Source organism: Sorex araneus, chromosome 3 (assembly GCF_027595985.1).
Source record: "Sorex araneus isolate mSorAra2 chromosome 3, mSorAra2.pri, whole genome shotgun sequence".
Classification (NCBI taxonomy): Eukaryota; Metazoa; Chordata; class Mammalia; order Eulipotyphla; family Soricidae; genus Sorex; species Sorex araneus.
Window position 1 is genome coordinate 116900599 of NC_073304.1, and position 26672 is coordinate 116927270.

The 26672-nt window shown below is 41.2% G+C and overlaps 1 protein-coding gene across 3 annotated transcripts in view; it reads right to left on the minus strand.

Moving 5' to 3' along the window:
* Nucleotides 1-26672, minus strand: part of ADK (adenosine kinase) — a 481956-nt gene that overhangs the window by 253169 nt on the left and 202115 nt on the right. For all 3 annotated transcript variants that reach the window (XM_055133311.1, XM_055133313.1, XM_055133312.1), the window contains 2 exons: nt 8280-8452; nt 4586-4694 (listed from right to left, as the gene is read on the minus strand). In XM_055133311.1, the coding sequence (XP_054989286.1) occupies nt 4586-4694; nt 8280-8452 (282 nt within the window). The remainder of the gene's footprint in view (nt 1-4585; nt 4695-8279; nt 8453-26672) is intronic.

Genomic DNA, 26672 nt, shown 5'->3' on the forward strand with positions numbered 1-26672 from the left:
ATTCTTATAGACTAACAACCTCACCCTGAGATTTTTTTCCTTATTTGGGTCACACCTGCACTCAGGAATTATTCCTGGCGGTGCTCAGGGGACCATATGGGATACTGGGAATCGAACCCGAGTTGGCATGCAAGGCAAATGCCCTACCCGCTGTGCTATTGGTCCAGGCCCTCACCCTGAGCTTTTTAAGTATTATTTTCAAACCATAAATAACTTCCTTTGAAAAACAAAAGCAATGTAGGTCAAGTGCGCCGTGCATGTGGCCCAAGTACGATCCTCGGCACCACGCCTCCATATCACTCACAGTCTCTCTGATGTTCCCGGAGCACTGGATGGAATATTTGCCTCAGTGGCTCCCAGGCGCTACTAAAAGGGGCCCTGAGCACTGACAGGTGTGGCCCCTGAAATATCAACAAAAAAAAACAAATACTGAGGGCAGTAGGGGAACAGGGGCTGGCCACATACCCAGTGCCTCCAACCACACAAATAAACAAAAGACATAGATGAGGAATAATGTTTGTAAGACTGATCCCTGAGAGGCAGGAAACAATGAAACCAACCCCCTAGGGGAATCAGCTGACAGCCTTGACAGTTCTCAGGATTCGGCTAAAGAAGCAGGAAGCAGAGCTGAGAGCAGGGAAGCGAGGTGACTCAGCGGAGTTCAAGAACAGAGCAGTGCGGAGTTCAGAGGCCAGATGTCAAAGAAGAGAAAGCTCTGCAGAGAACAATGGAAATCTACAGAGGGTTCTTGTCCCCATTCACCAGATCAGAGCCTGGGATAAAACCATCTGGAAGTATCAGAAGGGGAGAGGATTAAAGGGAGTAAGGAGTACACAGGGCAGATACACTTCATGGGAACAACAGTGCCAGTTCCCATCATCTAGAACAAAAGCTCTTAGACTAAATGGTTTACCACATAACAATAGTTTTATCTTGGTAGAAGGTAATATTTAGATTAGATATGAGCTTCTAATTTTTGGCTGGAATGGTATTTGGACATGGAAAATTAGGTTGCTGTCCTGTGCATCTTACAAACAGCAGCCCTCACTCACGATAATCAAAACATCTCTAGCAGTGCCACCATCCCTAACGTGCAGTCACCCTTGGTTAAAACCCACTGCCACTGGATGAGCACTACTGCTCTTGACCTGCCTTACAAACCAGAAGAGGGAAACCCCTGAACACAGAGAAGTGACTGAAGCCTTTAATTTTCTAAATACATAACAGCAAGAAGAACTGAAAAGGTAGCTTAAGTTTACAAGCCTTAATCATGAAAATTTGTAGATACACCAAATTGCTTCATTAGGCCAAAAACTTTCCTGTAATTAAGGAGCTCTCAATTTCATAGCAACTTATGATAAGATTAAGATTATGGACACTACAGAGTCTGGAAGAATGAAATGCCCAAATGATTTGTGAAATTAAAAGCTACATCGGATCAATCTAAATCTGGTTGGAACATGTGTTAAGAAAAAACTAGACTGGGCACTCTGAAAGGAAAGGGAATTAGTAATGTAAAAGAACTGTAGAATGCTTCTGCAGAAAGGGTATTTCAGTAGTTTCACAAATCTTAATAAAATATGCTTAAGAATTAGCAAAATAGCATTGCTGAATGTCCATCAAGAATATATAACATACCAGATATCCAAGATAATTCTATTATCACATGTTTTAAGTGAATTTTACTGATTTTACAGTAAAATTGTTTTTAGGAGTTCAGCTTTAGACCTTGATATACTTACCTCATCACACCTGCCACGTGTGTTAAAACTGATTTTAAAATAATCAAACTGAGCAAACTTCCTAGCCTAAGTCAAACATATTTCATGAAATTGCAAAAAATAGAAATTAAAAAATTTAGAGCTACTTTAAGATATCAAACACATCTAAAATTTTAAAAAACGTTATTAGTCAAACCAAACCACTCTATGCTGGCATGAATATAATACTATTAAAATTCAACTTCCCTGCTCTTGGCTATGCTAGAATACATAACTGAGTAGTCTGAATTGTCTGTAAATTAGACTACATTAGTATGAAATTTCAGTCACTTAAATGCAGCTAGGTTCACTATACTGCACAATTATTAAAATAATGTTATTTTGAAATTAGCTCATATTTGGGATTAAGTTACTATATAGTAAAATACAGAAAACTGCAATGTAAAATTAAAATACTTTGCATTAATATAAGGTCATAACATAACTAATGCCAATAATGTAATATAAATAATGTCAAGCTTAAACCATGTGCTTTGTAAGCCCTGAGGACCACTGGGTTTGGGTCAGAGACCCCAGTAAGAAATAAAAAAGTGGTTTAAATATATAAATTTTCCTGAATAATTATACCATAGAAACATATTAAAACATTACTGAAAAATAGATTCGATATTGAGAAATGACAACAAATATTTAGAAGGAAACATCTTCTTTTGTTTTCCTTAGCTTCTTTGAGCCACACCCAGTAGAGCTCCGGGACCCACATGGCGTCAGACAGAACCCAGGCTGCCAGCAGCCCACCGCTCAGCAGGCTGAGCCCTCTCTGGCTCTGGAAGGATGTTCCCCCCAGTATTGGAATGCTTTTCTCACATCCTGGCAGATGAGGCCATGTGACTTCTAGGGAATCATCTCTATGGTGTGAGAGCTCTAACGGGGATAGGACCCTATGTGCTGGGGAAGCAGCTCAAAGAGCACCCCAAGGGCGAGCAACGATGACATGCTGCCCATTCGGGAGCAAATGTGTTTCAGCCCCAGCACCAACAGGAACGGCCCTGACCACTGTGCGGGCAGCAGCCCTAAGACACGGCATCCACCCAAAGGGCGGGGCTGGGACTCCGAGGAGAGTCCTCAGTGGCAGCCTGGGAAAACTTTTGGCAGCTCCGGGGAACATGTGGAAGCAGACATAATGGTAAACAAAATGATTAATTTCCAATAAGCATGCTCCTACTGAACAATCAATACATTTTTATTTATGTCTTCTACACTGTTTCACAGCTCGGGCAGTGAACGGGAGCAGCTGCTCTACGGAAATCACACACATTCCATACATACCAAGGGCTTTTAATTTTGCAAGGGTATCTACTTATTTGTTATCAGACACATTTAACTCACATGGAATCAAAAACAAGGTACTCACAGGGTGATTAATTCAGGAGGGATTCTGGAGCAGTCTTATTTTAGAAATAAATTCTTACCCAATTATTTTTATGTCAGAAGACTTAATAATTCAAATTACATGCTGCCCTTATTCCCAGATTTAAGAGATTTGTCACGATCAATGTTTCTGAAATATTAAATTAGAAGGTGTCATGGTAATTACTATGGAATAAATAGCAATTAAGATTTTTTTTAGGCAAATAAGCTCAAAGTGTTAGCAGTGCATATTTATGCTACCAATATTTTCCCACACAATGCATGCACCATTCACAAGTAGCCTAAGAGTAAAATATGTAAATTTGGAATTACTTTATCAGCCCTTCAGAACTAGAGGTAACACAGGGACAGTGGTTGACATTTTGGCAGTGGAGGGGTGGAGTAATTTTGCACACAAATACCCTAAAAACTCACACTGCTGTTACCACATTACATAAACCGTAATACGAATATGTTTTTTTTTTTCCTTATTGGGTCAAACCTGGCGATGCACAAGGATTATTCCTGGCTTATGCACTCAGGAATTACTCCTGGCGGTGCTAGGGGACCATATGGGATGCTGGGAATCAAACCCGGGGCGGCTGCGTGCAAGGCAAACGCCCTACCTGCTGTGCTATCGCTCCAGCCCCCGAAAAAAATTTTCTAAAAAAGATTATCAAGGGTGGGAGATAGTTAGGCACTTGCTTCATTGGGGTAAACGCCGGCTCAATCTACGGCACAGCAGATGGCTCCTACCCGGCACTATAGTAGTGATCCCTAAACAGGGCTGGGGGTGATAGGAAAAAAAATATAAACAGAAGATTTTCAAAAGTAGGATGGTATGGAATTTGAGAGCTGAACACTTATGTATAATGTATCCAAAAGAGGTAGCAGATGTGAAGGTTACTCATACAAATCATATCATTGCAAAAGTTATTTATTTATTTAATTTGGGTTTTTTTGTGTTTAGGCTACACCTGGTGGGGCGAAGGGCTTGCACCTGGTTCTGTGCTCAGGGATCACTCTTGGTAGCCTTGAGAGACCATCTGGGACGCCAGGGTCACACATGTGCAAGGCAAAAGTGTGACCTTCTCTGTACCCCTCTCTGGCCCCTACAAATGTTTGTGATTTGGAATTGTGAACCCAACCTATTATCTGAGGTAGGCAAATCACTACCAAGATACATAAATACAATTATTTGAAAACTGGAACCCAGTAGATCTCTCAAGGGCTGAACACTTGCTTCTCATTTTAGAGATCAGGTTTGGTTCCCAGCTGTGCATGATCCCCTGAGCACTGCAGGGACAGATATTCGAGCACCAAGTCTGGAGAAGCCCTTGAAGACCACAGGGGGTGTGTTTGGTCCAAATCCAAGGAAACAAGTACAGCCGGTACTTTTAAATATTTAAATAATAAGTACATACACCAGACTTTCGAGTTAGGTAGACACTTACTGCGATATAATAAACTTTAGCCTTTTCTACCAGCGTCCAGTTTTTCTCCATATCGAGATGTTTTTCCTTCTTATAACAATTGGCAGCTGCAAGGTTAGCCACGAGTGACCTAAATCAACAAGAAAAAGCCAGAGTTTTACTTAAACTAAAAACCATTTAACTATGTCAAATATTTCTATAGGCAAATCGACCACAAGTTTTTCAGATTTTAGTATTAGAATCCTTTCCGTTTGTTTCTGGGCTTCAACCCTCAGTGATCGGAGCTGACTCCTGACCGTGCTCAGAGAACCTGATGTGGGGCCAAACACTGGCCTGGCGTTAGCCCCAGGCACCTTAGCTCCTGCATATCTGGTGCTCAAATTTGGTCTTGCATTCAAGCCTCCTGTGTTGCCCGAGAGATAAACAAAAAGAAATATTAATTCATTTTCTAAGTATCAGATTTTTAAAAGAAATTAATATTTTAATTTTTGCTGGAATTTTAAGAAATTAATATTTTAATTTTTTTGCTACTAAAATGCTATTATTTACCTGGTTAAGTGAGAATACACTTTAATAGGCCAAACTGTAGTCAACAAACCATATCAAAATACAGATTTTAAAAGCCATGAATGGGAGACCTAAGAGATAGTACAGTAGGGAGGGTGCTTGCCTTGAATGTGGCAGACCCAGTTTCAATCCTTATCATCCTATAAGGTCTCCTGAGCACTTCCGGGAGTGACTCCTGAGTGCAGAGCCGTGAGTAAAATTGAGCACTGCGGGGCCCCCCCCACCCCCGCCCCCTCCAAAAAAGCCGTGAATATAATCCTTGCAAATCACACATATAACAAAAGGACACATTTACTATGAGGAATTAATTTGCAAGCCATTACTTTTTAAGCACTGTAATAAATTAAACTTAGTTTCTATAATTAAAGACTCCTCACACTGGCAGTTTTGCAGCTGGAAAATCTAAGCAGGATATTCCATTAAAATTTTTGATCCTGGCACCACAGAGAGCTATTTATTATTGCCCAACTATGAGATTTAATAAACTAATTATATACATTGCACACATATTAACAAACTACTTTTTTTCACTTTATTCTGATCCTAACACATCGATCCCTGACTGCAACCTATGTTCATTAAGGCACATGTGTTCATTAAGTCACATGCAAGTATGAGCCACCGGTGGTCTGCATCACCAGACATGCTAAAATTAGAAAAGAATGCCAAGGAAGAATACCTTCCTGGGGTCTGGAGCAATAGCACAGAGGGCATGGCATTTGCCTTGCACGCGGCTGACCCGAATTCAATTCCCAGTATCCCATATGGTCCCCTGAGCACTGCCAGGAGTAATTCCTGAGCGCATAGCCAGGAGTAACCCCTGTTCATTGCCGGGTGTGACCAAAAAAGCAAAAAAAAAAAAAAGAATACCTTCCTAATCAAATGGGAACAACTGTAGCTAAATATTATATGGAGTACACCATTGCCTGAGATTTAAAAATATCATTGGTTACTCTGCTTCAGAAGAAAAAATATGTATATATATTTATATATAATTTCTGGGCATCGCTGGCAAAAGGTGGAGGGATCCTTGTATCTCTAAAAGACACGAGTTCAATCCCAGAGCTGTTTCCAGCAGTGGTGTCGGGACCCGGCGGCACTCCAGAGACTCGTCTCCAAGGCACCATGGAAGCAAGCAGCAGCACTTGACTGAATGCCCAGGAGACGCTGCAGCTCATGAGGTGCAAGTCTCAGAGCCAAGCCAGGAAGGGACCCCCACAAATCTATGGGTGAGCATCATAGTGACCCGCGCTGAGTGCCACAGCCAGAATCAGGATCTGGAGTGCCAGCCATATAGAACACATGGGCAAGCATGACGACGAAGGGGTGCAGTACATGTGAAACTTCATGCTCCAGCAGACACCACACACCAGTGTGCCAATAGCAGGAGTCATGTATTGTGACTGCTGGCCACAGTGGCAACAGCCAAGGGAAGGGAAGGGAACCAAACATAGGTGTGGGTATGTCTGCCGAGTTTTGTCCAAAAACAGTTCACTTATCCACATGCCGACTGCCGACTGCAGGGGACTTCTGTCAACGTTTGAGCAAATGAATGAAAAGAGGAGTGACGTGCATGAGTATACCCATGGGGAAAGGACTGGATCAGAAACAAGAATGATTCCTCATGATCTATAAAAACAGATCAACAATCGGGGCTGCAGAGTTAGTACAGCGATAGGACAGCTGTCTTGCACGTGGTTAACCTGGGTTCAATCCCAGGCATCCCATGCGTTCCCTGGGCACTGCCAGGAGTAACTCCTGAGCACTTCTGATGAGTAACACCTGAGCACAAGGAAAACCAGTGGGGACTGGGAGGGCTGGCAAGATGTCCCGGGGCTAAAGCCCCAGGTGTGAATGCAGCTGAGGGGCCGCAGCACCACGGGGCCTGTGCATCGGCTCATCCTCCGGCTGCCCTGGCCACCCCAGGGCCTGTGGAACCCAGAATCTGAGGCCTGGGCTACCCACATGGCCCCTGAGCACCACCTGGGAGCCTGCTAACCAAAACTAAGGCGAGCGAATAGGCATGGGGTGGGGCATAGCGGCACTCTGGTGGGGCATGTGCAACAGCGTCAAGAACTTTACCAGCAGCGAAGGGACAAATCTTCACTTTTTTAATTTTTAATGTTTGAGTCATACCCAGTAATACTCAGGGTTACTCCTGGCTCTGCACTCGGAATTCCTCCTGGTGGTGCTCTGGGGGCCATGTGGGGTGTTGGGGCTCTATCCTGGGACAGCCACAGGGAAGGCAAGTGTTCTACCCGCTGAACTATCACTCAGGACCCAAAAGGACATGGATTTCACAAACCAATTTTGAAAAATGGTATTTTACTAATTTAATGATGAATCAGAAAAGTAACAAATCTATAATATATTTTGTCAGAAATGGAGGTGGGAATAAAATAGAGAGAAGGAAGGGAGGAAATAAGAGGAAAAGAGGCAAAAAAAAAAAAGAAGCAATGAAATGGGAAGGAAGGGCGAGGAAGGAGACAGGAAATGGATAAACGCATACTAAATATTCCTCAACATAAAGAATGTGAAAGTTCTTGTGAACCAGTATTTAAAAAGAGAACATCTCTGCTGAGTCTAACAGATTGTAAAGTTATTTTGCTTTTTTCTTGCAAAGAAGAAAAACTTATGCCAATGAGCAGTATGGTAATGACGATGTTAACAATGCATGAATGTATTGAAATTGTATTCCCATGTAAGCTGCAAAAGGCACAAATGCAGCCAATGCATGGGAAGCACTAAAAAATATATTTCAAATTCATACAATGAAGAAATTTCTAATAAGTTGCATAGAAATATAACAGGGGACCAGCGATAGGACAGCAGATAAGCCTTGTACGCAGTTGTCCTGGGTTTGATCTTTAGCACCACATAATGTCTGAATACTTCAGTTTCAAGACACGATTAAAAAAAATTCTTTCTAAGCTGGTTTTAGCTAGAAACCAGCAACAAGCCCAAGACAGAGGTGATAAAGCAAGTTGAGACCCCATGAAGACAGGAGCTGGTGTGAAGGAGACTTAGGAATACAAAGTGCCAGAAAGGGGGTCTTGGAAACAGTAGGGCAGTTTGAACATGAGGCCCATCTGCCAGCCCACAGTGGACTCGGAGCCCCATGGGGAGGGGCCCCCACGGCCTCACTGACCGGTTGCCGCCCGTGATGCACGCAGCACACGTTCCTGTGGGCTGTTCATTCTGCTCATAGTAATGCGCGTCCACGTGGGCCTCCGCGGCCTTTTTCTTCAGGATCTCCCCAAATTTATCTGTCCCGATGCAGCCAAAAAATGTGGCAGCTTTGTGTGGCTGCTGGATCATCCACTGCAAAAGAGGAACAAAAAGAATTTCAGTGGGTCAGAACAAGACTGCCCCATGCACGTCTGAATCGTGCCCGGGGTGGTGAGCGAACAGCTGGGGATCCTGTGAGTGGAATCGCAATCCTGTAGGACAATTAATTGTGACAAACCTGTGTAACAACGTCTAATCTTATTAGACGTCTGGGGACAACTAGAGAGCCTAATGGCTAGAGAACGCAGGATCTAAAGAAACAGACCACAGCCACAGTTGTCTGTACCTGGGAAATACAGGCACCAACCAGGTTGGTATTGCACAATCATTAAAAGCCCAGAATCTTAAAGGAGGGTTGTCTAGTTCAAGTACTGCTCTTGTCACCTATAGCTAAAAGCAACATCGTTACTTAATATTTCTATACTTCAGCTTTTTTATCTTAAAAGCAGGGATAATAATTACAAATATCCCTCATGAGGAAGCAGATGATTAAATAAAATAATTCAATGTCTATGCATCACTAAGTACCAGAAGTTAACAAATGATACACTAGCAGCGACTGTCACTAGGATGGTCATGCCTATAGAAATGTACATATAAATTACCGTAAGCTGTTCACATACAACAAACTGCTTTAACAAAGAATTTCAAGCATATCATAGTACTTTACATTTTCATTAGTATTAAACGATATCTTTGCTGTAAAATCACAAGAGTCATCTTGTTTTAAAATACACGCTTTTCACGGATATGATATGCTCCCTTAATTATTAGCTCAATCACTGTGATCTTGAACACTCGAGCTGTTTTCAAGTCACTCTTTTGATTCTAGCATTAAGATTTAGCAAAACATCCAAAACACAAAGTGAAAATATATCAAAATCTTGTAATATTTCTATATAGGTAAATGTACAAGAAATGCACAATACTAACGTTAATCACTTCTATGGGGGAAAAAAGAGGGAAAAAAGTAGTAGAAAACACACAGATCTAAGTATTTATTACACAAATCTGTCGAGATTTATTCTTTAGATCTGTGTAACAAATATACCAGAAGATATGCACGAGTGTTCTTTGGAACATTATATGTAATGGCAAAATATTGGAAACAATCCAAATAACCATCAGTAGAAGTTAGTTTAATAAAAAAGCTATGTGGAATATGTACGAGGGTATTGTGTGATATTAAAAAAACAAAGAGGAAATCAAGGAAGACAAAGGTACAGTATACTTTGTGGAAAAAAAAAACCCAGTAAACCTTACAAATATGCTTTTAATATATAAGCACATTTTCATTTGTTTCCAGGAGCCAGAGAGCTCTTCCCCGGCATGCAGCGAACCCTGGTCCAGCTAGCAACAGACATACATTACAGATGTGTGGCTCCTGAGCACTGAACCAGCCAGGAGGAGTGACTGAACACTATGCACTGTGGCCCCCATTTGCTCCACCACACCCACAATTTACTTATAATGTTAAAAGTACTTGATTTATTACAGGAAAGAGGAAAAATAAGCCAGGTAAAAGACAAATGGTTATCTCTGAGAGTGAAAGGATGAGATGCAGAGGGCTCAGAGCCCAGGGCTGCACGTGGGTGGGCCCTGCCTCGATGCCCAACGCCACACTGTGCTCAGAGCATGACAGCGAGCTCGTGGACTCTAGCACTGAACCAAGAGCAGCCCCTGAGCACCTCAGTGTGGCCCACACCCAACCACAGATACAAAAAAGCCTTCTCTAAGTCATCATTCACCAGTTCACAACCTTCAACATGTTAAATGCTGAGATATTTACATTTTAAAAAAGGAAACAACAAAGCAATAAGACTCGCTATAGCAACAAACAAGAAACGGGAAATATAAAGTTTTACCTAAACTACAGAGGAAAGGCAGTACAAAAAGTCACGACTATGCTATTATTTTCTGATAGACTGTGACATGGAAAAGGCCAAGTCAAATAAAATACCCCTCACCAGCCCCCTTGATCTTTGTTATACAAACAAGGCATGGGGCATGGATGGGAAAAGGTGCCTGCAGGAAGTCTGAAGGATACTGCTTATCTGAGTGATCAAAGGGAACACCGCTATTAAGGCCCAGAACTCTCTTTAGATGCCTCCAGCTGTGAGCAGCGATAAATAGTATCATTTATGTAGGATTCCCTTTTGTTTATTTACAAATATGAGTCACAGAGGTGAAGGCTGCAGGGGAGGCTGGTGCCCGCCCCACTGGTGCTCATCGGCAGGCTGCCTACCTGGCACCAGTCCGGACTGCTGTGCTGCTTTAGCTGGTGGTGCTCAGGTCGTGTGGCACTAAAGACCCGACTCTGGGACCCGTGCAGGTTAGCCACGGGATCCACCACTGGAATTATTTAACTGACCTCAATGAAGTACTGCTACGCTGAGATGCTGAACCTTAATCTAATCAAGAGGACACAAGCAGTGTGCCCAGAACAAAGTTCACAGTCACTACTGGATGGTGCTCTGGGAGTTGGGCACGGGTCTGGCATGCAAGAGGCCTGGGGTCCAGGATGGCATGGTGCTATGAGCACTGTCAGGAAGGGCCCCAGTCTGGAGGCACCGCCAGCTGTGGCCTTTGCAATCAGACAACAAAAAGGGGGTGTGTGTCCCAATGCCTCAAAAAACAAACAGAATGCAAGGCCAGAAGGATTATCATAGACTTATGACGGACATTACCATAATTATGGAAACTGGGGGGAGAATCAGGTAGACAGGCCCTTGCTGCCATGCGTGAGGGTGACCCAGGTTTGATCTGACCCCTGTCAGCAGATGTAGCCCCACCAAAAGAAAAGGAAATAACTTCTGAAACTGGAAAGCATGCTACCGCAAAATAGCATTAAATCAGTTGTTTCTTACAGAAGGAATAAATAATAATGGTTCAGGGAAGCACTGATATTTATTTCAGCAAACAGAGCCCAAATGTACAGAAATTTTACCAAACAATAGATCTCTGCAAAGGCATTTCACTATTCTTTTTACTTAAATTAGAAACATTTCAGAGATAATCTCCTCATTGGCTATCCTCCAGAATCACGGCTGCTTCTCCCATAAGGGAGCATAAAAATGAGGCTTCCATAACCATGCCACTGGACTCCGCACCAGGGGTGCCCCAGAGGGGTCGGGTGAGAGCCCTCCCCACTCCAAGGGACCCAGCCAGGCAGCCGACCTCCACTACCCAACCACTGCCATACTCCAGGCTGCTTTCCACATGCTCAGGCGAGCCTCACGCATGAGTGAACATATTCCTGAACCTTGTGGCCACGAGACACATCATCATAAAGGGAAACACACACACACACACACACACACACACACACACGCCCGCGCGCGCGCGCCTCTCGAGAGCCCGGCAAGCTACCAGGAGTATCCCGCCCACACGGAAGAGCCTGGCAAGCTCCCTGGCAAGCTCCCTGGTCCAATGGCATATTCAATATGCCAAATACAGTAACAATAACAGGTCTCGTTCCCCTGACCCTGAAAAGAACCTCCAATCGTTGGAAAAAATGAGTAAGGAGAGGCTGCTAAAATCTCAGGGCTGGACGAATGGAGACATTACTGGCACCGCCCAAGTAAATCAATGAACTACAATGGACAGTGTAACACTGTAAATGATACAGTGATACAGAAACATTTGAAATTTAAAGGGTGGTGCCAAAGTTCATGTAATTCAATCACTTTCCATTTACAGAATGACCAAAATTAAAAGAGATGTATAAAGAAATTAATTTCAAAATTTGATATTATTATAATTATTATTTTTTGCTTTTTTGGGTCACACCCAGCGATGCTCAGGGGTTACTCCTGGCTTTGCACTCAGGAATTACTTTTGGCGGTCCTTGGGGGAACATATGGAATGCCGGGGATCGAACCCGGGTCGGCTGCGTTCAAGGCGAACGCCCTACCCGCTGTGCTATCGCTCCGGCCCCCAAAATTTGATATTATTAATCCATTTTCTAGAAGGAGCCAATAATATAAAGCAGTTAATGTTAAACTGGATCAGTACCAATGTCAATAGATAGTAAAGCACAAACTTAGCCAAAGAAATAATTTACACTCTTCTATAACATATTTTTATTTCTGTAGAAATCATGGTTATAGAAGAACCATGTCTGATTTACGTAGTTAAATGTGTCAAGTAGTTAAGAGGGCAAGAACAAATTTTGTTATGATTATGTAAATAATTTGATAGGACATTAAAAAGGAAATTTCATTCGACATAACTTATGTCAATCATAAAGCATTCAGGCTAATTATAATCCAAGTTTACAAGTACAGACTATTGTATGACTGAAGGGCTGTATGAATTCTTTACGAGATACAAATCTGATTTCTAATTTTTCAATAATCAGGACTGAAAATAATTTAAATGTCTCTGTTAATAATAACTAACTCCGAACTTTCAGATTCCCAGCAAAAGAGAATTATATAGAGCAGAGATATAATTCAAAGTGTCACTGATGCTAACATGATCGAGGATATCTTTCCTGCGGCCAGAGATACAGGACAGCTGGGGAGGCACTTGCATTGCATGTGGCAGCAATCTTGAGACCTATGAGAGTGTTCCCTGACAGGAACTAGGAGAAAGCTCTGAGCAAGCTCTGAGCAAGCCAGGTATGGCCCTAAAACCAAACAAAAATAAAAACAAAGGGCTGGAAGTAAGGTGCTTGTCTTGCATATGACCAACTTGGGTTTATTCCCCAGTACCCCACAGGGCCCTGGACACTGCCAGGAGTGATCCCTGCTGAATATAGAGCACGAAGTTAGACTTGAGCACTGCTGAGTGTGGCTCAAAATCCATAAGAAAACCAAAATACTAGCAAAAGAATTTTTTTTCTATTGAAAAAAGGATCTCTTTTCTACTGAACTTTGAAATCATTTCTGGATACTTGTCACTATATATGTACATTAAAGGAAGTTTACTTATACCTGCAAGACAAAAATAGACAACAAATATAAATATTAAACAGATTCTATTTATCATTTCACTACTAAATATTTTATCAGGAAAACTGGCTAAAATTTTAGCTGTTTCTTCTATTAGCACATCAGATGGCAAAATATGAGACAATTATGCTCAAACAGAGATTTCTACTCAACCTAAAGTGCGAGTTAAGTTAATGTATACCAATGAAAGAAATAAAAGTCACACTTAGTGGTTCAAAGCACAAATATTCTGAAAAACTGATACCATAATTAGCAGAGCTGAAGTTGACTTTCAAATAGTCATTTGTAAACACTTATAAAACGAATTTACTAAAGAGCAATGCTAAAATTTTAGCCTATCTCTGATCCTATATTAAACATTATGTGTAACCAACACTTGCAACACTTGGCACAGAATACAAAGCAATGTTTCCTTCTATTCTAATATCCAATGAATAAACATTTACTGCCTGTCCATCACACAAAAGTGATGAAAGTGACAGTGTCCCTAAATCAAAATCATAATCACAAACATTGAGATTCTCTATGACACAGATTTATCCTTCATCACAACTTTTGATCATGCCGCTCCCTCTGAAACAAATTTCTCTCAACTTCGCTTCTGTACAGACAGCCTACCCATGAGGTGAACTCTCCCCTAGCCAGGAGAAAGTAGCAGGGTCCAGGGTCCAGAATTACTCCAGTGCTGTGAATAACTAGGGAAGAAAAGGGAACAAGTACACAATTGTTAGACACTGCACAACAGGCATTTGACGACTGTGGCCTGTCATAAAAAAGGAAGGTGAGCATCCTGCAGACTTCCTGCTGGAGGCAATTTCCAGACTAAGATGTAAGGAAGAAGCAGCCAAACAGAGCCTGGATTCCCACTGAAATGAGGGGACAGAGATAAGTGTTCAAGAAGAGTCAGGAGATTAGAAACAGTCATCGAAAAAAGTTACAGACAGGAATGAGATGAAATCTATATATACAGAAACTCTTGCCTGGATGTCAATCTGTGCATGCGGAAGGAACATATGAAACCATAAAGGATCTACACAAATGCTAAAGGACTAAAAAGTATGTTCGTTAAGGTCTCAGAATTCAAGACTACATGCAAAATAAAAACCAACGTTATGAAGAAACTGCTGAAATACAGAGAAAGTAATTTATAATAGTATAAAAACTAAAACACAAGGTCATATTGGGAAAATGTGCAAAGAACACTACAGATATTTGCTGATGGAAAATAAACCCTACATACACACTTAGTGTGCATGAATGAGAAAACTCAATGTTTCTCTCTCTCTCTTCTGACTCTCCCCCCCCCCTTCAATCCCCTGGACTTCACCCTTTTTAGGCTGTATTTGTTGTGATGGGGAAGAAGGCGTGTCACACGCACTTTGACACTGCGCTCGCCAGTGGGGGCACACTTTAGCAGCAATGCTTACACGATGGAGCGTCCGCACCACCCAGCACACATGGGCAGCAAGAGAGAAAACTCTAAGCCTCGTACTTGCAAGTCAAGTGCATTGGGCACTTAGGCAGGAGAGCGGTGTGGTGCAAGTACTGGATGAACAGCAGAAACATGCTCTTAAGGAGCAGGACACCCTGATGTGATCCAGAGTCAAAGCAACCACCCTGAAAATTTCAAAAGGACTTTTAAAAGCCATTGAGAAGTAAATTCTATAATCAGTATTAGAAGTAAAACTCGATCTTGCAAAGACAAAGCTTAGGAGTGAGATTTCCTGGGGGGTGGAAATCAACAGGGCTAGACCCCAGTTTATAAAGATCTCCTCCAGCATAAATAAAGGTATGACCTAGAGAGTTCCTCTGTGGTGCTGAAGACTGAACCACCAGAGAAGGGAAGCAAGTACCCTTCTAAGACCGTTCTACACCCCTCCACACTCAGCGACTTTCGCACAAGTGTAAATTTCTGACATTCAGTTCTAAAAGCAAGGACAGACGCAGAAAGCAACAAGAAAATAAATAGGAAAGAGACTGATTGCTGCTCAGGGGGGAAAAAAAAAAGAATTCAAGGAAGGTGAAAATATTCATTGGTCTTTGTAGGATGGGAAGAAATTCCCTTAAAAATGGTTACCAAGTGGAAAGAAGAGACAGACAGGGGGGGACAAGCCTCCTCTCGTGCCTTAAAAATGTTACCAGCGCACCTCCAAGGCAGAAGAAACTGCATTTATTAAGTAGTTTCAAACTATAAGTATTTATTGCCTAACACTTTAGCACTTGGTATATACTGAAAATACACAAACTTTGGAATCAGACAATTACTACCAGACCATTTTCCAGTTTTACACTGATTTCTTTTTGACATACTTGTCACTCTTCTTCTTAATTCAGAGAAGCCACCCAAAACCCAGCTTTACAAAGGGAATCATACCACCAAAAGGAAAACAGCAATCTAATGTTAAAACAAACAAACAAAAATCTGGAGCTAATGATTCATGCCATATGCTGTCACTGCTTCCCTAGAAAATCTTAAACATCTTTCAAAACAATTCTGGGTTTGCTATAGTACCTTAGGGGCCATTTACACAGAGATTGGGAAATGAAGGGGTATATGTCAGAGAAACAATGAAAAGAGGAAGGAGAAAGCATTATTAGTGTGACACACCCACTATATGGCAGAAGTCTAACAGGAAAAGAAGATATAAGCCACATTATAAAATGCCGCCTTAAGAAGTTTATACAGTACTTTGTAAAAGGGTGCATGAGGGTTTCTGAACAAAGGACTTATTAAAATAAGGGACTAGAGGGCAGTAAGTTAGTAAAGGCACTTGTTCTCCACGTGGGTAACCCCTGTTGAATTCCGGCACCACATATGGTTCCCAAAGCATTGCCAAGAGCACTTGCTCAATCCCTGAGCATAGAATCAGGAGTAAGCCCTGAGAACAGCAATGTGAGTTTCCCTCCATCCCCATGAATCAAATAAAGGTTAGTGATCAGGACGAGAAAACTTATAACTAAATTGAAACAGGAGCTGAACAAATGACATATTAAATTTTACATCACTGCAAGTCTTTAAAAACATGAAGATTTCTATTCATATATTAACTGCATTAGTTAATTGTGCAATAGAGACGTTACTGGTGCCCGCTAGAGAAAATTGACAAACAACGGGATGACAGTGATACAGTGATATTAACTGCATTATCCATAAAAAACTGGGCAGGAGGAAGGGCACACCAGGTGGTGCACAGGAATGACTTCTGTCTCTCTACTCAGGGATCACTCAGGCAGGGCACAGGGGACCATGTGGGGTGTTGGAGATCAAATCCTAGTTGTCCATGTGCAAGGCAAGTTCATACCCTACGCTGCTGTACTATCGCACCAGAAGAATTTCTTTGTTTTGCCACATAAAAGTAGTATTTAGGAAGATGTAACTGACAATGTTGCTCAAGATCCAGCCACTTCAAGATGTTATATATACTTTAACTCAATTCACAAAAAAGAATGATGAAGAATGACACCTAGAGGCTAAGATAGTTGCAAGATGAGTCAACAATGAGAAATCTTATACCACAAAACCCAATGAAGCATTTCAAGAAAACCGAAAAGAACAATGTCAACATTGGGAAATAACAAGAAGCGGATTGCAAAGGGTGATGAGGAAATCAAAGCTGAAGTATCTGGTGAGGATAACAGCATGTATCACACAGACTAAAGAATGGATTCTCTCGGATAACTGATAAGCTACGGAGTGACAGGGAGAAACATAAACGATTCACTCTTCCTCATAACAGACACGTTCTGTTCTTTTCTGATGAAACTGCTCATTTCACCCATGGCCAGCATCCTGCTCATAAAAACTTGGTTCTCTAAAATCCTACCATTGTCCCCAATAATGGTCTTTTTTGTTATCTCTGCTGTTAAATATCTGCTAACAGCTATTTCTCAAAAGAGATTTGAGGAAACTTTAGCCTAAAAGAGGAAGAAAAAAAAAAAGCAAAAACCAAAGCTTCAGACTCAGACATATTAATCCAGTCGTGTGATGACAAATTATCTATTACAACAGATTACATTTCCTGCAGCATTACTATGAGAATGAATATGGTAATGTACGCAAAGTACCTAAGACAGGGCCTATTAAAGATGATAATGATAATAACAGGACACTGAGAGACAATAAAAAACAGTTTTTTCTTCACTCAACTCATTTCATAAATATCTTTTTGATTACCTACCATGTGTTATGCCTTATTATAGCAACTAATGGTTAAAGTGGCTTTTAAAAAATATTTTATTAAGGCACTGTGATTTACAAGGTTGTTTATAGATGTTTCAAGCGTGTGATATTCCAGTACCAATTCCTGCCACCCTTCCCCCTGCCGACACACACACAGCATCGCTAGGTTCTTTCCTTGCATGCAGCTGATCTAGATTTGAAACTTGGCATCTCATATGATCCCTTAAACACCCCCATGAATGATTCCTGAGTGCAGAGTCAGGAGTAATCCCTGAGCATTGCTGCCCAAAAACACGGGTAAAAAGGGAAATGAGAGAACAGTCAGATCTCCCTTCATGAACATCACAGTTTGGGATTACAAAAAAATCATTGACAAATGTATATTACTGTTTTTTTGGTTTTTTTTGCTTTTTTGGGTCACACCTGGTGATGCACAGGGGTCACTTCTGGCTCTATATTCAGGAATTACCCCTGGTGGTGCTCAGGGGACCATATGGGATGCTGGGAATCGAACCCGGGTCGGCCGCGTGCAAGGCAAATGCCCTACCCATTGTGCTATCACTCCAGCCCCGTATATTACTGTTTCTTAAGAGATAAAAAAATCTTTATTTCTATACAGAAAAGAAAACAGAGATAGACAGAGATTATAAATAAAGAACACTATTTCACAACATAAAAATGGCATCAAATTTGGAGTATAGGGAGTAGTAGTCGAAGACCAAATCTTTAGGGAAATACAGTTGTATCCATTCTAGTGAGTATATGTTCCTAGGTGGCATGATTTGGTAGTTTATGATGTGGGTCTAGAAAACTAAAAAAATATTCCGTATGAATGAACAGTAACAGCAAGGCCAAGGCCCACAAAATAGTCTACCAAATCATACCTACATTTAACATTTTACTTTAAGATGGTGGGAGAAATTTGTATGGGAAATTGTGTCCAAGCAGAAACCTGCAAGAATTGAGGACCAGTTAGGACTTATGAGTTCTATGAGTTCTAGTTAATCAGCAAGGGAGAAAGATGATAGAGAAGTTCAGAAGGAAAGAGGAAACTGTTGGAATTCAACAACAAAAACAGACATTCAGTATTCCAAGGAGGGTTTCGGTACCTTATGAATGCATTGAACAAAGATGAATGAAGAGAGGTCTGAGAATAAAATGCTTATCACCTCTTTCTTATACCTGTAGTTTAAAGATAAAGGATTTTCTAAAGCATGTGATAAATGCAAAGCACATGATAAATGCATATTTCATTTGCAGATACTGATAATACAACCATAAATCTAGGTAATATGCTTAGCACAGGACCAACCAGAAAGTGGACTCAGAATAAATATGAACTATTATTATTACTATATTAATACTTTACAGTTTCTCATATTTTAAGGCAAAAATGATAAACAGGGAAACACCCTGGAATACTCAGGAGACCCTGTGTGGCGCTGTGGATCAAACTCAGGGTGGCAAATGTGAGGCAATTTGCCATTTATTTCTATGCTATTTCTCAGGTCCCCTTAATTTGACTTTCATCTGACAGAAAGGCTTTAAGCACAAAGAAACCTATCAAACAAATAGTATCCATATTCTACTGCTCTATTCTCCCTGGATTTTAAAATCGTGTCAACTTTTGCTTTGTTTATTTTTGCATATGCACAATGAAATCTATTAATAGAATAAAAGAGACTCAAAGAGAAATCATTGCTTAAAATTTAAAAACAACAGCAAAAAAACAGATCTCTAGAAAATACTTCAGCACCAAGAATTCAATGTAGCTTTTCCACAACATTGACTGAAAGTCGCATTCAGTGAACAGTATTTAAGCAAAAGCATGTGGGCTAAAGAAATCTGAGAAAACAGTAGAAGCAGGGCAAGAGGTAAGCTCCAAAAGAACATCTCTGAAGATAAAGGTCCACCCAGAAACTCGTACCCAAAGGCCTGCCAACACGCCCCCAGTTTCCTGTCCCTGCCTCCTTGATCTGACCCCCTGGACTTCGACACAACTGCACTCAAGTATTCCAGCGACACCTAACACCCGGCAAACTGTTTCTTCTAACACTGTTTCTTCTAACATGTCCTTACAAAGGCTCTCATGTCACACATGACATTAAAAGTATTTCTAGAGCCAGCAAAAACACTCAAAGAACCGGAGCACCAGACTGGCCGACAGGAAGTGCCACGTGTGACCCCTGGCAACAGGTGTGGATCTTGTGACCCCCTGCAGTCACTGCATCGCCAGGCCTGAGCAGAGCCAGAGTGGGCCTGACTCCCCTGAGCACTGCTTGCCTGCTGCCCCTCCAAATCATACAGTCTTTCTATCAGTTTGATTTTTTAGTCCAGGTCAGGGAACCTAAAAGGGTGGCTGAAGGCTCTCTGGACCTATGGTCAAAAAAACCTTGACTCAAAGATGGCAGTGCAGGTTAGGAGGCTTTTAGTTAATTGATATACTTATCACAGTCTACAAATGATTTCCAAATTAATTTCAGCATTTCCCCTATTTTTTTCTAAAACAAGCTAGACTAAAACAAAACCTTGAGAACAGAGAATTCAATGGGCTGGAAGTTCTGCGTACAAATGGACTTGGTTCCATTACGGGCACTGCATCCGGTCCCCTGAGCACTGAGCCAGGAGCAGCCCCCAAGCACCACTGCTGAACACCATTTCAATTAGCCAAAGATAAATCAGAAACAAAGAAGTGGTTCCATAATTAAGTCCTAAATCAGCAACTACTTCCACTCTCTACTGAACATTATCCTAGTGTTTGACCCACTGTGTTATCTCATTGTCTCTGAATCCCCAAGCATTCCATTTCTAAAAACAAAGACACGAAAGGTAGGCTGATGGCAGAACTCAAGACTGTACATTTTAATGGGTGTTGGAACATTGTATGACTGAAACCCAATCACAAGCTGCTTTGTACTGCTCTATCTCATTTAATTAAAACATTTAATGAAAAAATTTAAAAAGACTATATTTTAGAAGGCATATTTTAGGGACCCTAGCCAGGAAATTACAGTCATTTTCTATGAGCATTATCACTTTCAGTTATGAAAAAAGCAACAACAAAGTATATACTTCAGATAAAACAAGAAATTATCTTCGTAGACATTTTTGTGACAAATTAAAATTGTGACAGAGAGTTGAAGAGTAAGAAAACTCATGAGAGAAACCAAGTATGTTTGGAGGTGAGAACATCACTCTAATTTTAAGTTAGATTTAAATTTTAAATTTCTAATGCTGAGAAATTTTACAAAATTCGCCAAGCATGCCAGCTCTGACCAAAGAGAAAACGAAACTTAGGCACGTGCTTGTCCTTTACTATTTCCAGCATCCACATGACAGGAAGCAAAACCCTCCAGGCAGTAAACATCTGTCCATCAACACTCATCCGCAGCAACATCAAAAACATGAAGCAAAGGTCAAGTCAAAGTTTATTGACAATGATGAACGATGACAGCCTCTATTAAATTACCCCTTCCTTCGAGGTGTATGTGATCAAAGTGGCGAAGATATTTTCACTCAGTCACACAACAAGCTATTTGTTGAGATTGAAACATCTGGTCAATATCTCCTAACACTGCTATTTCATGCACAGTTACCATTAGGGTACATTTCTGCTCCTCTTCTTACAGGGCCCAGAAGGGTGGCCCATATGGCTGGTCATTTCATTCAGAAAGGGTTCAATTCGAGGCACTACACACAACTGTGTGTACTTTATGGCGTTTTAAGTCCACCTGCTGTCGCTTTCCATCACCACTGAACACTGCTGCTCTGAGACTAAAAGCCTGCAAATACGAGCAGCACTTCAAACCCAACAGCGTCCATACACAGGAGTCGGAAAGCACTTAAGGCCAAAGAACCTATCAAGTGGCAGGTTGCTCTCTATTGTCACAAATTCCCCATACATTAAACAATTCTTTGTTTTATCACTTAATCAAAAATCGATTCTAGATCAGGTAAGTCACTTTCAATGTCAAATCAAATGATCAGCACAATGGGCGACAGACGTAGGAAAGTACAGTTTTTGACATAATTATTAAATAATAAACAGAAAATACATGAACACTGAAAAATTAATATTAACACAGTTTCAAATGTTCTGGGGCAATAGCACAGCAGGTAGGGTGTTTGCCTTGCACTCAGCCGACCTGGGTTCGATTCCTCCGACCCTCTCGGAGAGCCCGGCAAGCTACCAAGAGTATCCTGCCCATACAGCAGAGCCTGGCAAGTTACCCGTGGCATATTCAATATGCCAAAAACAGTAACAAGTCTCACAGTGGAGAGGTTACTGGTGCCCGCTAGAGCAAATTGATGAACAATGGGATGACAGTGCTACAGTTTTCACAAAGAATAGAGGTGTTGCAGTTTTATCAGGCCTATATGCTGAAAATATTTCACATGAAATTCATGGATGTGTTGTCATGGCAACAGGATTTTTTCTTAAAGATTTTCACTGGTAAACCTGAGCTCACACCATAGAGTTCATTTCCCTTGTCTTCCTTTAGGGTAACAGCTGCAAGGAAAAATAGGGCGGAGCAAGGGAACATCCCTAAAGCTTCTGCTTTCATGTATCTGCCTGACATTATAACTTTCTGAGTACAGTTATATTTCAAAACAAAAATGTGTCTAAATGTTAATAACTAAATGAATTCCAAAGAGCAAATATCCTTTGGCTGATCAAAAATTACTTATGACAATCCTAGAATAAGAAATAAGTAACAGGTGACAGAGGAGGAAGAATATAGAAACTAGAGCACTGAATTTAAATCGAAGTCAGGAATAAAGCTCAAGGCTGCAACCCTAGTATGTAAGTAAATATAAAATATCTTTTATGTTCATTTGCTTATTAATTTTGACTGTCCATCTGATATAAAATGGATGTAAAACTTACTGATAAGTTTCTATGAGCCAGGTACTATGTTTGCACCTCAGTGTGAAGCTGAAAGAATTAGTTATGTTCTTTAACTCATGGGGATTCAAAGCAAAACAAAAAGTAAATCAAATATTTGATTTACATCGAACAGAGAAAGAATGTGAGTCTAAAGGATGCTATGAATAAAGAAGCAAATGGGGGCCTGGGAGATAGGACAGTGGGTAGGGCACTTGCCTTACATGCGGCCAACCTGGGATTGATCCCCAACATTGCCAGGAGTAATTCCTGGGTAAAGTGTCAGGAGTAACCTCTAAGAATGGACATGTGTGGCTCCCCCAAAGGAAAACAAAAGTGAATGGTTAAGAATAACAATGCTTGGGAAAGAGGGTCCAGAGACAGACCATGAGCTCTGCATGGATATATTCTTGGGTTTGACACCAAGTAACAGAAGAAAACAACCAACCTGGGTAAGAACATTTAGGTGAGACATAAGCTATGCAAAAGAACGTACTAGAGAGCAGCTTAGTCACCTTTCTAAATCAAAGAACTGGTTTCAGAGAGAAAGCACAAACAGAAGAAAGAGAGGAAGAAAGGCACGACTGGGAAGGATAAATGTAACAACAGATGCAATGAATGATAACACTTGGGGGTTTAAAATAAAAAAGCAAAATTACCAGCTAAATAAAAGTCTCTTTTGCTATTATATATGAAGGACTTTTACACTGTATATAAAAGGAGAGGCAATGAGGAGATCAATTAAGAGGCTGTTGTTATTCACATCCCACATATCTTTTGGAAAAGCTTATTGGCTCTATTCTCAAATTATTTCCAGATCTCAATCATTTTTTGAAAACCACTTTTCACTAATTCCATTGCTACTAAACATCAGTTTCGATAGTCATCTATGAATTGTATCAATAGTTTCCTAATCTTATTTCCATCCTTAATATTTTCCTCATAAAATGTAAGGTTGGTGAAATCATTGAGAAAGTTGGATTTACAGTCAGTAAACCCAAGTTAAACACTAGAAAGGTCAATAATACTGTGGATTTATTTTGGGGGGGGAGGTTTTCGGGACATACCCAGCCATGCACAGGCTTGGCTCCTGGCTCTACACTCAGGAATTACTCCTGGCAGTGCTGGGGGACCATATGAAATGCTGGGAATGGAACCCGGCTCGGCTGCATGCAAGGCGAACACCCTACCCGCTGTGCTATCACTCCAGCTCTGGATTTTTTTTTTTTTTTTAAGCATCAATGAACTTAGGTGCAAATGTCTTTTTTTGGTTCTTGGGGTAGATGACAACTAGTAAAATTGCTGGGTCTTATGGAAGCTCAATAACTAGTTTTTTTTTTTTTTTTTTTTGAGAAGTGACCATACTGCTTCCCAAAAAAGTTGTACCAGTCGATATTCCCAGCAGCGAATGAAGGACCCTTTTCACCCAGATTCCCACCAATAGTGGTTGTGTCATCTTTGTGATGTGTGCTGAGTCTCATGATTGTGAGCTCATTGTTGTTCTGATTTGCATACACTGATGGTGAGTGATGCAGAACAGTTTTTAAGAACCTTTCGGAAACCTGTGTGTCTTCTTTGGGGAACTTGCTGTTAGTCTCTTCCCCCATTTTTATTATGGGGTTACTTAGGGTTTTTTTTTTTTTTTTCCGCTTGTAATATCCTACCAGTGTTCTAAAGAACTAGATATCCGCCCTATATCAGAATGAGTGGTAGACAAATATTCTCTCCCAGTCTGTGGGGCATCTTTTTATTCTGGACATCACTTCCTATGCAGTGCATAAAGTTCTTTCGGATACAGTCCCATTTGCTAACCTTTGCTCCCACTAGTTTGGCCAATGGAGACAGACCACAATCACAGTGTCACAAAGTGCTCAAGCTATCTCCCTCATATAATCCATGGCTCCATGGCTCTGGTCTGATAGCAACATCACTTATTCATTTTGGTTTGACTTTTGTGCATTTTAAACCATGCTGCAAGAAAATAAATCCAGAAAAAAATACAGAAATTTCAACTAAATTCAATTAATTTTACTAACTACAAAACAAGGACAATTGTCTGGAGAGGACGGTTCTTTGTTTGTTCTGGCATCACCTGGTGATGTTCAGGGGTTACAGTGCTTGATGAACTATATGGGATGCAGGGAATGAACCCAGGTCAGCCAAGTGCAAAACCTACCCACTATACTATCTCTCTGGATCCCAGGGACAGATTTTTAAATAATGGAAAGAACACCAAATAGTATAAAGGAAAACACGAACGGCTGTGACTAGTTAAAGCTTAAGGTTTCTCTCTCTCTCTCTCTCTCTCTCTCTCTCTTTCTATACACACACACACACACACACACACACACACACACACACACACACACACACACACACACACACACACACACACACCCCAAAAGGGCCAGGGAGATGTCACAATGTGCGGATCAAGTGCCCTGCAGATAGGGCTGGATGAATACCCGGTACAGCACTGTCCTGAGGAACACTGGGGTTCTGCAATAGTGGCATAAGGATGGTAGTACCTGACTGAGTAGAATCCATGTATATAGCTAACAACATATAGAATCTGTAAATGAAGGTAAAAGAACATGAGCATCTAAACACAAACAAGACTGAGTATAGATAGCAAGCCAGTGATGTTTGACAAGCATAAAACAGCCTTCAGAGGCTATCATTAGGTGTATTAAACATGTTATAGCTGATATGATTTCCTGTCAGACATATTTCAAGATACTCGCTTTCAATTCTTATAGTATTTGGAGAAGGGGTTACAGCATTCCAGCTATCCTGACTAGCTCTAATAAGAGACTGAGGGGCCGAAGTAACAGTACAGTGGGGAGGGCGCTGGCCTTGCACCAGCAGGTGGCTGATTCTGGTTCAATCCAGCAATTCATATGATCCCCTGAGCCTGCCAGGAGTGATATGTGGGCAAAGAGCCAGAAGACAGCCCTGAGAACCCCAGATGTACCCCTCGAAAAACCGAGTCAAAACCAACCACCAAGGAGAGAGAGAGGCAGAGAGAGAGAAACCAATTAATATCTGAGTAGTTCATTTCTATTCTTATACCGAAATAAACAGCCACAAGTATGTATTATTTTTTGTACAACAGAAAAAGAATTACACAGGAGTATCAGAAAATTCAAATATTATTTTATGAAAGATTTACAGAAACTGAGTCAAGGAGAATCAATTATAACTAAAAAATATAAACATTACCAGATACCTATGTGGAATTATTGTCCACCTAATCCAATAAATTTCTAGTAAGTACTCATCAAATCTAAAATATCCTAGACAACAATAAGACCTTGAGAAGTACGAATCTGGTAAGAGGAAGGAACCATGGAAACAAAATAGAGTGAACATTACAATCGTGACCATAAAATATTACGAGAACACCAAGAAATTTGGGGAGCAAGGAAAAAGTCAGTGAAAAGTGACAAATAAATTAGTCATCTTGTAGGCGTAAGACTTTCTGGGGCCAGAACAAGCAAATTATAAACAGAGACACAATCTGTGTCGACAGAATAGGGCAATGATGGTCACGAGCTCCTTGGGGAATTAGGAAAAATTACAGTTTGATAGCATACTAATAGTCCATAACATTGAAAAGCAGTCAGGGACTAAACAAAGCCACATGACAGAAATGTACTTCAGAAAGATAAGTTGTTCAGAAAATTAGCCAGACAATAACGGGAGATCATTTTCCATAGGTCAATCATAGCTCCTTTATCAGACTTCGTTCAGAACCGTCTTGTGTTCAGCTTAAATTGGGGCAGGGATTCTGGGTAAGATTTGGAGGGGGCCGGGGGCTGCTCCCACTATGGGCACTGCTCTATGTGGCCAGGAGACAGTCCACACACTAGCACTTCGAGCTGCTCTCCGCCCGTAGCTACAGCAAACAGCCTTGACAGAGCGGAGAGGAACCTGGCTGAGTGGATAGATCTGGACTGCCTAACCTGGATTTTTGTGGCTGCAAACCCTGTGAGAGCACAGCTTCCTCTGGGACCACCGTCATACTCTCCTGGAGGAACGTATCTGGGTAGAGATGCGAGCAAGGACATGCAAACTCTGCTGTCGGGCCCCAGAGGCTCTGGTCTTCTGTCATATCGGTGAAGCCCTGTCACTCTATTCAGTTAAGTAGCAAGGGGGGAGGGCTGGAGTGATAGATAGCACAGCGGGTAGGACATTTGCCTTTCACGAAGCCGACCCGGGTTCAATTTCTCC